Source organism: Carettochelys insculpta, chromosome 1 (assembly GCF_033958435.1).
Source record: "Carettochelys insculpta isolate YL-2023 chromosome 1, ASM3395843v1, whole genome shotgun sequence".
Lineage (NCBI taxonomy): Eukaryota > Metazoa > Chordata > Testudines > Carettochelyidae > Carettochelys > Carettochelys insculpta.
The window spans coordinates 26,259,757-26,274,307 of NC_134137.1; the positions used below are offsets into that span (position 1 = coordinate 26,259,757).

The 14,551-nt window shown below is 46.7% G+C and overlaps 1 protein-coding gene across 7 annotated transcripts in view; it reads right to left on the reverse strand.

Annotated features, from left to right (window-relative positions):
* Window positions 1-14,551, reverse strand: part of PICALM (phosphatidylinositol binding clathrin assembly protein) — a 171,876-nt gene that overhangs the window by 131,718 nt on the left and 25,607 nt on the right. For 6 of the 7 annotated variants that reach the window (XM_074983701.1, XM_074983739.1, XM_074983709.1 and 3 more), the window contains exon 2: window positions 3,781-3,923. In XM_074983701.1, coding sequence (XP_074839802.1) covers window positions 3,781-3,923 — 143 coding nt within the window. Of the gene's footprint in view, window positions 1-3,780; window positions 3,924-14,551 lie in introns of those variants that run through there. The other variant, XM_074983747.1, reaches the window with a different exon arrangement.

A 14,551-nucleotide genomic window follows, 5' to 3' on the forward strand; every position in this document is an offset into this window, starting at 1 on the left:
CGGGATAGCAATTTTGGATGAAGCCGGGGGTCTCAAATTTTTCAGGAGTTTGTGATGTTTCTCCTGCACTTCTGCCGTTTGAATGCCTTGCGTGAAAGCCACCCTTTTAAACAGCTCCTGAAACTGTTTAAGGTCATCCGGGGGAGAGACATCCCCGCGGGCCATGGCCTCATCTGGGGAGGATGAGGAGGAACCACTAGGATAAACCTCCCTCGAACTCTCAGGTTTCTGCGGCCGATGACACACCTGCTCGCTAGAGGATGGCCAAGGAAAGTCTCGGGGTTCTAAAATTAACTCCCCTTGAGATAACTGTTTCCATCCCCGATCGAGAGTGTCCGCGGGGGTATTGGACGGCCGGGGGGGACCTGCCCCTGGGCGTAGGCCTGTGGTGTCTGTGTCCAGCATGATAAGAACGACCATGGCAGCACAGGCCCGGGTCCGGGGATGGAGACCTGGACCACTCTCGGGGTGTGTACCCCCTATGTCTGGGAGAGTGAGACCTCCGCGATGACACAGATAGCAGTGAAACTGGTTTGTGGTTGTACTCCAGGGGATCCAATCGCAGAAAGGGTGAAGGTGGCCCAAGCCATGGTGACATTGGTTGGAGGAACGGAGGTGGTGGTTCTGGATAGGCCGGTGGAGACCCAGGCCTTCTGGGCAGCCTGTGTAGCACAGGGGAAGGTCTTGTTGTCAGTAGCAGCACAGCCCTGTCCAGAGAAGGGCTGCGGTGCTGGGTTTTTGTTCTTGCCTTTCCCTCCCCTGCGGGGCTGTCACCACCCCCTCCCGCGCCGGGGATCTTGGCCCCACTGTCAGCGCCATGCTGGGCCCGCTCAACTGCGGTGCCGCGTGGGTAACGTCCTCCGGTGCCTGCAGGCTCCGCGCCTGTTGGCCCTGCACCGTCGGTGCCACGGGGGTCGGTGCCGCCTGTGGCGGTACCGCCGGTTCCGCCGCTTGCCTGGCCGACGCTCTAGGCGCTGCGCGTGCCGGCTATTTTGTAACCCGAGGCTCAGCCTCTGCCACGTGCGCTGCCGCTTGCCTGAGTATGCGGCTGGGGGCTGTGTGCGCTGCCCTTCCCACTCACTGAAACCGCCGGCAAGGATTGAGCTGGGGAGAGTTTCCTCTGTTTCTGCACCGAGGGGGTCAAAGCAGCTGCCTTCCTCTTGTGGAACCCAGAGGGCCCTTCTGGTTGAGGCCTCTCCGGCAAGTCCAGCTGGAGGGCCTTGTCAAACAAGAGCATTTTAAGATGCATTTCTCTGTCTTTCCTGGCCCTGGCTGTGAGCTTAGCACAGTGGGAACACTTCTGGGTAACCTGTGATTCCCCCAGGCATCGGACACATTCACTGTGCCCATCGGAGGCCGGCATAGCTTCACGGGAAGCCTCACACTTTTTCAAGCCTGAAGAGGCCATCGCGGTGAGTCTTTTACTGTCAATAGGGTACTTAGCACTTAATCCGTGCCTGTTTACCCGAATCGCGGACACCGGCCTGCAAGGCAGCGGGCAGCCTACTGGCCTTACGTCCACTCTTCTTCTCCCCTCCTCTCTCTCTTTTTATTATTTTTTTTTTTAACCGGAAAAAAACAACAATTTACACATAGAAACACTATCTAATCTGACTCTGGCTTTAGCCTGAGCGGATTCCGTCTGCAGCCAATGGCGTCTGAGAAGGAACTGGCGGGGGCTGGATTGCGCACGTGGCCGGGGGCGCGCAGGGAAGCGGCGCGCGCTGCCACATGCGCGATCTAGGAGAAACTGCTGGAAGATTTCTGATCTGCGGTGCCGGGCGAGCCCGACACCTATTGTGGAGCACCCACGGGGACACTTGATGAAGAATGAACTTTCTTCCCCACTACATTGGCAGGGACCGTTAGAGAGGAAAGAGGTTCTTATCTTTTCTGCCCACACTGAGCAGAGGATTATTTGCTAAACTCAGATGGAACTATCACATGTATATTTCTTTAATGTTCTAAATGGCAGGACACAGAGGGCAAGATAATCTGTGAAATTAAGTCCTTCCTATCTTTTATTTATATTTTCTCCATTTAACTGAGTTTACCAATTGCTCATTTCATACTTTAACCATGGAAACACAATATGAACCCTTCCCAGAAGGATCTCAATTGTTAAACATTATTGGCTCACACTAGTCCCAGAACAGTTTTCAAACCAAATTCTGACTCAGTTCAGCTTTGTCTATACTTTAAAATGAAACCAGATACATGATTCAGGGTTGTGAAAAATTCTGCACTTGAAGCACCATTGTTAGGACAACGTAACCATTCATGTTGAAGTGACTAGATCAACAGAAGGATTTTTCCATTGACCTACCTACCGCCACTCAGAGAGATGGCTCAACTACAATCAATAGAAAAACCTCTCAAGTCAACACAGAAAGCTTTACACTGTGAAGCTCCAATAGCTCAGTTGCAGTGCTGTAGCAGTTGTAGAACAGGCATGTCCAAAGTATTTGAGGGCCTTTCAGTTCCTGTGCTGATACTAATGGAACCACAGAGTACGATTAATGGCTTTACAGAACTCCACCCCGCCCCTCCAAAAAAATCAGCAGGTATTTTCTACTTTTTCTTTATAACACATCTAGTATGAGTTTCATGAAAAACTAAATTTCACTTGTTTCAACATAAAAGAAATGTGGCTGGACATGACAGGGAATCAGAATATTGCCCCTACCATGTTAACACTTGGATTACACAAGGTAACCACTTTCCTTTTTAAAATTCAAATGGTGGTTTTAAAAAAAAAAAGTCTCAAAATGTCTACGGTGCTGCAGATCAGCAGATATGAAAATTTAAGTCTTTTTTTAATTAAATATAGAAAGTCCACAAGCCACAGTTCATCTTGGTTAAACACCTTTTTTAAAAAAGGACTGTATCATGAAAACACCACACCACCTAGTCTGTAAAGGTTTCTGTGGAAAATTTAGGACATGTTGTCCTAAAAATAAAGGACACGGGTCCTTAAAAAATAAATATATAAATAATCAGCTGATATATTGTTTTGCACTACTATCTGAAATTTAATGGAATGCAAACAACCACTGAGTACCTCCTGCTCACATGTAAATATTTCATAGTTTCAAATCACATTAAAAAAAGATTGCTGATCCCCAATTAAAAAATTTGGAGAAAAATCATACAATATACAAAAAAACTCTGAATATACAGAAAAACCCATTTTGTCAGGAACACAGCTAGGTAAACTAGGAAGTCTCATCTTCAGCTCTTATGATTCTACATCATATTTTTATTTCTGTGATTTATCAATAAAAAAACCAACACTGGCATATAAAAAGAACCCTCTCTTGCAGTCTTCTTATTTCCTACTAAAGGTTGAACTTTTCTTGTCTGGCACTCTTGAGACCTGACCAGGGCCGGACAAGAAAATTTGCCAGACAACAGGTGGTCAAAATTTTCTAGCACATTACCACTACTTCCACTGCTTACTGGGCTCCCAGATAATATTTAGAGGTAATTCACAGCTAAGTAACAACACGAAACACAGAAATCCAGAGTTGGTGGCTGTAAGCAAATGTTATGAACCATGGGAAGCTTGGTCACACCTATAAAAGTGATCAACCAGCTAACTAAAATCATGCCGGATTATGAACATTATCAAACAAAGAGTTCCGGATTAGAGAGGCTCAACCTATAACTACAAAGGAAGAAATACTGAAAACTTTCTTATGGACAGTATCTACTCCAAGACATGTCCGTGATGTGTCTTTATAATAAAGATATGATTTTTTTCTCAAGAAACTGTATTACCTCATTTCCATACACCATTAGATGGTGAGTTGTAATCAGAGACTTGAAGATCACTACCCAGCTACTGTTGGTAGTTCTTTCAAACAAGCTGTCTGCCAGCTGTGGGATGTTCACATTCATCTCATTTGTGCACTGGATTAAGTCTGTAATAAAGAAAATTCATCATTATTTTACTTGCATATTTAGTATTCTTGAAGCTTAGTTAACATGATACATATGTATTTCAGTTTTCCATTCTATGGAGAAGTCTCAAGATCACATAGTCTTTCCCAGAACACCTCTGATTTACCTATCGACGGTTTTCACTCTGTGGCTCACTGGGCAGATCTCAAAGAGCTACAGTTTGAGAACTATTCAAGTATTTCATTCATCCACAGAACAGACTATTAATAAAAACCAGTTTCTCAATTTTATTCTAAAAATAACTTTCTGCAATTGAGTCACTTTCCATGTCCATTTAATCTTTGTGTATGTTCATACTGTTACTACTCCATTAGTTAATTGTGATGGCAATTTTCTTGATTAACACTTTGTTAAACTCTGAATTGAGATTATCAATTTTATATGGACCAGTGAAAAACCATACAATGGTATGGTAACACAATGTCACCACTGACACTGGCAAATTCAAATCAGTGAGCTGGATATGAAATTCCTTATATCCGGTTACTAGATCTGAGTCATGTAGTCCCATTCCCAGCCCTCCTCTTTACATTATTTCTTAAGTACTTTTTCCATGTACACCATTGACATTTTTCAATTTTAAGCCATTCTAAAAGCAACAAATGAATCATCCATCTTTCCAATGTGTGAGAACTACTCTTGCACAAAATGTAACTTCTGCATATAATTGTCTGGGAAAATATTTACTTTCCAGCTGCTCTCTGAGCTCATTAAAGGCAGCAAAAATAGGCCTTAAATGTTTCCGATCACATCGGGAGTTTCCTTCTGCTCTTCAGACTGAAAGTTATTTGAATTAGTAGACCAACCACCCAAAAGAGTACTATGGTTTGTTTCTTTTGTTAAATCATATCAGAATATGTGCATATATGATTATTTTAAATATATAGGGGAAGCAAGAAAGTGTAATTTGGTGACTGAACACAACGTGCAAAGGCATGCACAACAGGTCAATTAATATAGTACGTAGGAAATATGTAACGTGAATGAAAAAATCTGTCGTCAACTGAGATACTCTATTGCAGGATTTTGCAGGTTAGCTGGTAGAAGGACTAGGATAATACAGAAATATTACGGAAAATTCCTAGAGACGTACAAAGTTTTATGTTTGCATATTTCATGCTGAATGGTTTATTTCCTGAAGTTACTTCAAAATTTCTAAGTTTGTGTTAGTGTCATTTTGGCATTCCGTGAAAGCAACCTCTGTGACCCAGCACAATCCCTTCCCTTGCATGAGTGACGGGTATTGAGTACAAAGCCTATGGATGAAGGTACAAGATTTAGTAAGGAGAGAGGACACTGTGAACACAAAGTATACCTCGCACAAAAGTCTACATCAAGAAAGGGAAGATCTTTAAATGCAAGAAAGAAAAAATTTAAAAAAAAGTTTTTTGTAAGCATTAAGAAATAAGGCACACTGTAATCACATGGAGACCTTGGGTGACAGGCCTGTCCTCACCTACAGACAGCCTGCCAACCTTAAATTTTCACCAGCAACTAGAGACCACAACACAGTAACTCTAAATCTGGAACCAATCCCTGAAACAAACCTCGCTGCCAACTCTGCTCACATATCTGCACCAGTGATATCACAGGACCTAACATCTACCACACCATCAGGGGCTCTTTCATCTGCACATCTACTAATATGCCATCATGTGCCAGCAATGGCCCACTGCAATTTACATTGGCCAAACTGGACAGTCTCTACATAAAAGAACAAATGGACATAAATCAGAAATCAGGAACGGTAACATAAAAAACCTGTAGGAGAACACTTCGGTCTCCCTGGACACTCAACAACAGATTTAAAAGTAGCAGTTCTACAACCAATAAATAAGTAAATAAAATAAAATGCAAAGAGAAATTTCAGAGCTGCAATTCATTTACAAATTTCAATCCTTGGTTGATGGAGTCAGACTGGAAGCGTCTGGCCCATTACAAAAGCAGTTACTCCCCTCTTGACGTCCACACCTCCACACTAGCAACTGACAATGGGCCACATTTTCCCCCCCGCCCCCAACTGAACTGACTTGATTTCTGCTCTCTTGATGTTCACAACTCCACATTAACTGCCGATAATTGGCCATATCTACCCTGACTGAATAGATCTCGGCAGCTCTGGCCCTCCCCTTTAAATCCTCCTCTGAAACCCCGTCCCACTAGTGCATCTGACAAAGCGCGTCTTAGCCCACGAAAGCTTATGTTCCAAAATATCTGTTAGTCTATAAAGGTGCCACAGGACTTCTTGTTGTTTTTAAACACAGAGAGAAATTCACTACTCTCTACCCTTAGTTTTTTGTGCACCACAAAACACAGAAACAATGGTGTAAACTCAAGATGGCATGACAACAGCCATAAACATATTTCAGCCAAGGCTACTTTAGAAAACTGGGCAGGCATACTATGGTGAACACTTACTTCAGAAGATCAAGCCTACTAGGCAGATATAAATATGAAAACAGAGGGTAGGGCCCTCCCAAGCAATGCCTATTGGTAAGGGACTACAGAGAACTGCTGTAATGCTTACTAGGAAGTGGAAAAAGTACTAAGGGTTGATCACCATACTGTCCTTAGACCTTTTGTGGGAGTTCTACTTTCATATAATCTCAATAGGACAAGTCTTGCATATTAACCCCTTTTCCAGAAGCTGCAAGGCATGGAACGATTCCTCAGTTTCTTCCCTACCCTTCCAGCCAGCAAAGGGTAGGTCTTCTGCTTCACAGTTCCTCTCACTGAGCCTCCTGCTTGCTGTGACAATGCAGGTACTCCATCAAGTGCAAACCAACCTAGTGAAGATAGTGCCCAAGCAAGGAGGACATTGCCTACTCACGAAAACATGGTTATTCCTGGCAGCTCTTGCATTCCTTCTTATTTGCAAGTATCGGAGGGGTAGCCATGTTAGTCTGGATCTGTAACAGCAACCAAGGGTCCTGTGGCACGTTATAGACTAACAGAAAAGTTTTGAGCATGAGCTTTCGTGAGCACAGACTCACTTCATCAGATGCTTCATCAGATGAAGTGAGTCTATGCTCACGAAAGCTCATGCTCAAAACTTTTCTGTTAGTCTATAAGGTGCCACATGACCCTTCGCTGCTGTTCTTATTTGCACTGTTTCATTTGTATGGCTTTACATTTGAAAGGTTTCTAATGATTAAGTTGAACATGTTAAGTTGTTTCTGGTTTGAAAATGAAAACTCATAGCTCAAACCTTTTCATTTACATTAGCATCGACTGGACGTATAATTAGCAAGGTAAACATATGCTAAAACTGTGTACATACAGTATATGAGTATTTCCAAGGTTCTTTAGCTATAGCATACACTCTGTACAACGTTCCTATTCATAAACAGCAGTCTGAAAATATTTCCAAAACTCAGGTTTACCACTCCGGAAAGAAAGTTTCCCATACCTCTGACCACTCCTAATGGAGATCAGTCAAAATTCAAGAATTCAAGACTGCTACCATAACAAGCACTCCTTTCATCTTTCAATCTAGATAATAGCTTCTCTGTAATAAAAACTGCAGCCAGCCTTCTCCCACCTGTTATTGAAGTTGGGTTACTGTGATTTTTCCTAACCTGAAAAAATATTGAAGAGCCCATTAAGATTTTATAAAGATAGACAAAACACATACAACATAATTTAACCATATACATTCCTCAAACTAGAGAGGAATACTGCCAAATTGGAAGCTTTCTATTCTGCATATAGAACATTTGAGCACCATAACGTGTGCTCAACTTACCAATTAGTTTAATAGAAAATTATATTCAAAAGCCACAAGAGACCACTGTGAACACCTAGTCTGATCTTCTCCGTAATACAGGCAACACAACTCCTCCCCCATGCCCTCCCCCACAAAACCCCCCACAATTTCTAAAGCAAATCTTTAGCTGAACACAGAATCTTGAATTAAAAACTGTCAGTAATGGAGAATCCATTATCCTTGAGGCGCACATGCATATTAGGGGCAGGCAGGCAGGCCCCCACAGGGGGCTGAGGACTTGCTGGCCTCCGATGGTGCTGACGGCGGGTCAGTGCCCATGCCCTGCAGCTGTGTGGTCAAACCAGGCAGAACATGGCACCCTGCACACAGGTACCGGTGCCAGGTTTGCAGGGAGCATCGCACCATGCCCAGCCCTTACCTGGCCCCTCATGCCCCTGGGCGGGTGCCCCGTGGGGTACTCACTGGCAAGTACCTCAAAACAGGTTCAGTAAGGCCCTGGAGGTGCCCTGGCTGGAGGAGGGGCCTGACTCCAGGTTAATGACCAGGTTTCCCTTGCTGGCCATGGATGCAGCATCACCATCATCTGGCTGCTGCTCCCCCAGTGGGACTCTGGCTCCAGGAGGCTCACGGCAGGGGTGGGAAGGAGGTGTCCTCCGCCTTATGTTGCTCCTGTAGCTCCTGTTAGTAGGGGCAGCTTGGCTGCCATGCTCCTGACCAGTGGCCTTCATCCTGAGCCCAGGTACACCCCTCCTACGGCTCCTTAATTTTCACACGGACCCACTCCATGATCTGAGCAGGGTGTCCTCTGGTTGCCAGGACTGGTTTGACTTGCGTGTAGCACAGGGTGTTCTGTCTTTTAGCAGCCAGGTTGAGCAGCACTGTTTTCAGCCCAGCGGCTGAGCAAGTCCCAGACTTCGGGGCCAGTCCAGAATAGGGCACACATCCTCTGGGCCAGGGGAGTGTTCTGGGGCTCCTCTCCCACACCCCTCGTGGAGCATAAGGCCACCACTCACCTGTGGTGGCCACAGGGGGTGGCTATGAGCAGGCTGCAGGGACACATGCTGGCTGGACGGCTCGCATGCTTCCTCCTTCCTGGTATGGGGTTTCCAGGGCTCCTGTACCTTTAAGTCTGGCTGGAGGGGCAGAGCATAGACCCCTGCTTGCAGTGGACAGGGAGTCTCCCAGCTCCAGGTGGCTGACTCCATGGAGGACTCCTCTGTCAACAGAAGCTCCCCCCCCACCCCACCCTAGAGTCTATACTATTTTTCTGTCATCGTAAGCATCATGCCTCAAACAGGAGCCACATCGCTCTGCTGAGGAAACGGCAGAGTTCTGTCAACGGTTTCTCAACCGAATGTGTTCGTAGTGTTGACACTCCTGGAGTTTTGTCAACAAAGGCCACTTCTGACAAAACTCTGTAGCGTAGACACAGCCCAGGTCTTTTTGTGAACAGAATATTTAGACAATACGTTCGGCTTCCATTCTGCAAAACAGATATGTAGACACATGTTTGAAATGAGAAATCCACTTTCTTGACAAGAATTGTCATTAATCTAACTATCTACTTATCAGAATTATTTTACCAAAAAGTATGAAGGGTAAAGGAAAATAAAGAAGTGCCCTGTGAAATCCAGCAGGCTTTGTTGTCAACAGTTCACCTATTAGTATTTCTGGAACGTTGAAACCAATATGCATTTTTATCAAAAGTTATTTCTCTACAATATAAAAAAAGACATATGATAAGCAAATTGCGTACATAAACACTTTCCTTGTGTGTTTAAAAAAAAAGTCTGTTATTCATTTTCTGAGACACTAATGCATGGCACACCCCAAGATACACGCACTCACAGTGCGCATATTAGTTTAACGCAACTCGGGATGGTGGGTGCTTGGCTCCCGACTGCCCGCCACTCAGGGAGCAGGGAAACTGAGCAGCGCTTCAGCCCTGGTCAGTTGCCTCTCCCCAGTGAGCAACCTAGCTCCCCCTGCAGCAGGAAAACTGACCAGTTTTGCAGCGCTGGTAGAATTTCCTATCTCCTGCCAGCAGCAGGAAGCTGGGAGCCAGGCAGGAGCTCTACCCCACCCTCCCTTCTGCTGCAGCAGGGCTGGCGGCAACTCCAAGCCAGGCTGCTGGTCAATGCTATGGCCCCAGGTCCTGCCCCAGCTCCGGGACTCTCTGGTCGTGCAACATCCATGATCATGCTGGAACATGGATGTTGCGGGAAAAGAGAATTCCAGATTTAAGAGGTTAAACCTGTAGCTTAGTTGATGTGCCCCCTGGAAGACCTCTGCTCAAGGGCATGGATTTTTTCAAGAAAAGCGGGGGGCGGGGGTGCCAAAAGCTACTGGTAATTTGATCCAATTTATATAACATGCAGTTTGCGAAAAGTATTTTTGAGCAATAATATGTGGCCTAGAAATGAAAGATACTACCCATTTTCTTGTAACTACATAAAGGAAGTTCAGATCAGCACACTACAGGTCAAGACATGTTATGCATAACATTTATTTTGTTCAAGTCTAATTTTTTTTCCTGTGATCTGAATAAAGCTAATTTTATTCAAACATCTGGTATTGGCAATTTGCAAAAGAGCAGATTAATCCTCTTCTTCACTATATGTGGTTCCAAGGGTTAGCATACAAATAATAGAGGAAAGTCCTCAAAACCATGGATAGAAATCAAATTTAATGGACTCCCAACCTAAAATAAACACACCCCAAAGTCTTCTACAATTCAGCAAGGAAGATGACATGCAAGGTTTTTTTCCTCCGAGGCTAAATTTTCCAGCCAGATTCTGTAGAAAAGCATGACAAAGTCAGTCCTATTCCTGGGCCTCTGGTCTCTATTCAGTCCGTTAGGACCACTTAAGGTCCCTGTTGCCCTTGCTGGGACGAGGGGTGGTCTGAGTGGGGGAACCCGGCCCCCACCCACTCATGCCAGGCTCCGGCCCAGGGACCCTGTGCAGCTGCCAGTGGGAGGAGCTGACTGCCTTAGCACAGCAGCTCTCTTCCCTGGCCCACTTCCCCAGATGATTCCCCTGGTACCTTCTTCAGGCTGTAGCAGTCACGGGTCCCCACTCAATCTGTAGAAGCTCTCATTCTCCCTCTGATCTTTGGTGTTCCTGCTGCCCTCCTCTGCTCCTCTCAAACCTGTTCTCTCTCACTACTGTCTCTTTGCATCTCTCTGCTCACCTCTCACACTCCCCCCGCCCAAGGCCTCTTATTAGTTCAGTCACTGGGACTGACAGGCTAATTAAGGCCAGCTATCTCCCACACAGCTGCCTGTGATTGCCCCACAAGCCCTTCTGCTTGTTTGGGGATCCTTCTGAGGGACCCTTCACCCTGGCCCCGCCACAAAAGGCATAAAAGTAACTTTTTCTTTTAATATGAAACAGTAATTGTTGATTATATATCTAAACAGTTTTCAGTGGATGATTCCATGAGTTTGTACCTTGCTTTTTCCTTCTGAATGGACAAAAAAACTATCGAATCTAAAATTTTACGTTTCATGTTATTCACCCCGTAAAAAACCCCATTTAGATTAAATCAGAGTATGTTTCAATGGACACAGAAATGAATGCCCTTACTTTAGCTACAGATTCTAAAGGTACACCCACCCAACACCCACTGAAGTGAGACAGCCATAGCACTGCAACTGTGCCACTGCAGTGTTTCTAAATGGACAGAAAAACCCCTAGCAATACAGTTTGTCCATCATGCTAAGAGTCTGTAATGAGGTCAACTGAAGAATTTTTCTATTCATGTGGCCAAAATTACATCCATGGTGAGATCAACTTAACTATGTTTCTCATTAGAAACATGAAATCACATTTAACTGGTAGGTTTAACCGGTTAACCAATTAACAAGGGGAGGGGGTGACTGGGGACACCAATCCAGCCCAGCTGGGATAGTGCATCCACACACAGCACACCAGGGACCCGGGGTGCTCTGGCCCATCCCACCCGCAGCACAGCTGTGGTTCAAGCTGCTCCAGTGGGGCCAGAGAAGTCCCCATCTACGACAGCCTGGCCTAGGCATGATATGAGCAAGGATGCTCTAGCCGGGTGAAGCAGACCCTGTCCACAGCAGGGGGGCTGCTAAGCTCGCATCCTTTACAGCCCTTCCCCACAGCCACTACCAACAGACTACTCTGACCAGCCTGGAGATCACCAACCTGTGACAACCCTAAAGGGCGGGAACACCCCCTGCCTGCTGCAGGCAGGGAGTTGTTCCAGCCTCTTTTGGCTAACTGTAACCAGTAAGCCTCAACCATTCAGGATGAGGCTTATCAGTTAAGCGGTTAAACCTTAACATCCCTATTTCTCAAGGCATTAAATGTTTCACAGCCCACATTCATGTAGAAAGGGTGGTCTAATTTTTAAGTGTACTATGCCTAACTCTTGACATGTACTTCAATGGCAAAGGGTTAGCCAGTGTAAAATAAGGTCTGGTCTACTCTACAAACACACATTAGTGTAACTACATTAGTCAAGAGTGTGAACAATCCACCCCCCTCAGTGACCTAGTTACAGACCTGTCTGCCACGTAGATGGCCTTAGGTCAGCAGCAGAGCTCTTCACTGCCTCTCAGAGAAGCATGTTTGTTGAAGTGCTACAGCACAACAGTGTACCTGCACTGAGGCACTGTTTTAAGTCTGCGTGTGCCCTCCATGCCAACATCACTGGAAACTAGAAGCTCCCCACAGATATCTGCAAAGGTACTTTTTTATTCTTCTATCCCTTCTCGCTGTGATGTCTGCCTGAATTAGGCCACTAATGAGCTGAAACCATGGACTATCCTGGTGAACCTCATACTCCCATGCTTCCTTGTACTCCGCAATTTGTCTGTCTGTATCCACTCAATGCTAGACTCCAAGATTTTGGAGTCAGAGATATTTTTAGCCCCTAACACAATGGAGTCCTAACCAAAGTTAGAAGCTGAGGTTCCTGAGAACCAATATGCTATCTTCATAAAGGGATTAGCAAAACACATGATTACATGAAAGCAGTTTCCAAACCCTGATTATCAGGTAAATAATAGCTGCTTATATTAGGTCAGTATTCTCAGATTACAATCTGAATTCTGGCTGCTTCTACACCACAGTGATCTGTCAACAGAAGGTACTGTCAGCAGAAACCCCCAAAAGAACGCACCAACATAACACATCTACACCTAATAGAGGCTCATTCTACTGACACACTGTCAACAGAAAGCACCCACCCCCGCCACAGCTCTTAAAGAGAATGGGCCCCAGTGACCTGGAAAACAAGGTTGCATGGACACCAAGCCCTTCCTGGGGCAACAGCCCTGCATGCCTTTAAAGGAGCCCCACCAGGCTCTGCTCCCTGCCCATGTCAAGGCTTGCACACCTCCTGGAGGGACAGCAAAGCTAGCGAAACAGCTCGACCTTTCCAGCGAGTCTTGCTGCCAAAGCAGCCCCATGGCTTGCACTGGCTGTACGCATTGTTGCTGCAGCTGCTGCACCACCTCATCCCAGCCCTCTTCCTCCAGAGGGGTGAGCCAGACACCCTCCATGAGGCAGATGCCCTCCTCACTGCCACAGTGATTTGTTGGCACCCACAACCTTGGGTCATCAGGTGCATACGGCGATATACCACCAGCTCAGACTGGTGAGTGATGGGCAACAGACAACCAGCAGTGGCTCCAGAATTTCTGCATGCGGAAAGACACTTTTCTGGAGCTCTGTGCTTGGCTTGCTCCCACCCTCCAACCACAGCATATCCATCTGCGGCCTGCCATCCCCCTGGAGAAGAGGGTCACCATGGCCCTCTTGAAGCTGGCCAGCCCCAACAACTACCAATCTGTGGGGAATCACTTTGCCATGAGGAAGTCCACCTTGAGTGCTGTCCTCATGAAGGTAAGGCTCTCCTAGGCTGCAGGCCCTGCCAGGGGGAGAAGCAGCCCCCTCCCCCAGGGACCATGCCATTCCACCCGCACACACTTCTGTTGCGTGAGGGATGGTCTCCAGGGCAGGGGGTCCTGAAGAGCTCACAGGGGATGGGAGAGCAGAGAGGGAACACCCCACGGCCAAGGGCCCAACCGCTCCAGTCCCTCACCTGTGTGTCCCACCTCCTCCCCCCACACATCATGACAGCCATCAACTCCCTCCTACTGTGGAGGCACATCCACCTGGTCAACGTGGTTGCAGCCGTATTCAATACCCTGGGATCGCCCAACTGTTTCAGGGGGATCAACGGTACCCATATCCCAATATGTGCCCTGGACCACAGCGCAGCATGGTTCAACAACAGGGAGGGGTATCACTTCATTGTAATGCAGGCCCTGGTTAACCATGACACCAGGGTGTTCCGCAGCTCTGGTCTGTCCCACACAATGGGGGTTGTAAACAAATAAACCTTTACTTTGTAACACGAACACATGAGAACCAGTGCACGAACAAGAACTACTCACAAAGTGCAGTGTTGCTGAACTATGGGCATTATGGTCAGGGCTTGGGACAAAGGGTGGGAGAGCATCTGCAGTTGCCTGGGAGGGCATGGGACAGGAAGTGGAAGGCCTCAGTCTAGGAAGGGGATGGTGGGCTGCAACCCTGCAGGGAAGCAGGAACCTAAGCAGCCCCAGCCATAGGATCCCCTCCTGCTGTGAGTTCGGGGTCCCCATCAGGGCTGGGTTGGAGCCAGTGACACAGGGAGGTATGGCTGGGGAAGGGCCTCGTTGGGGGCTGGCTTGGCAATTACAGATGGGTGTTGGGCTCAGTGGAGGGAGCTGGTGGGGCCTGAAATGCAGGGGAGGTGGCCAAGGACAGGATCCATTGGGCGAGGTCTAGGACAGCAGGGGGAGGGCGTGGAGGCAGCACTTGCACCCAGTCCCTTGCCCAC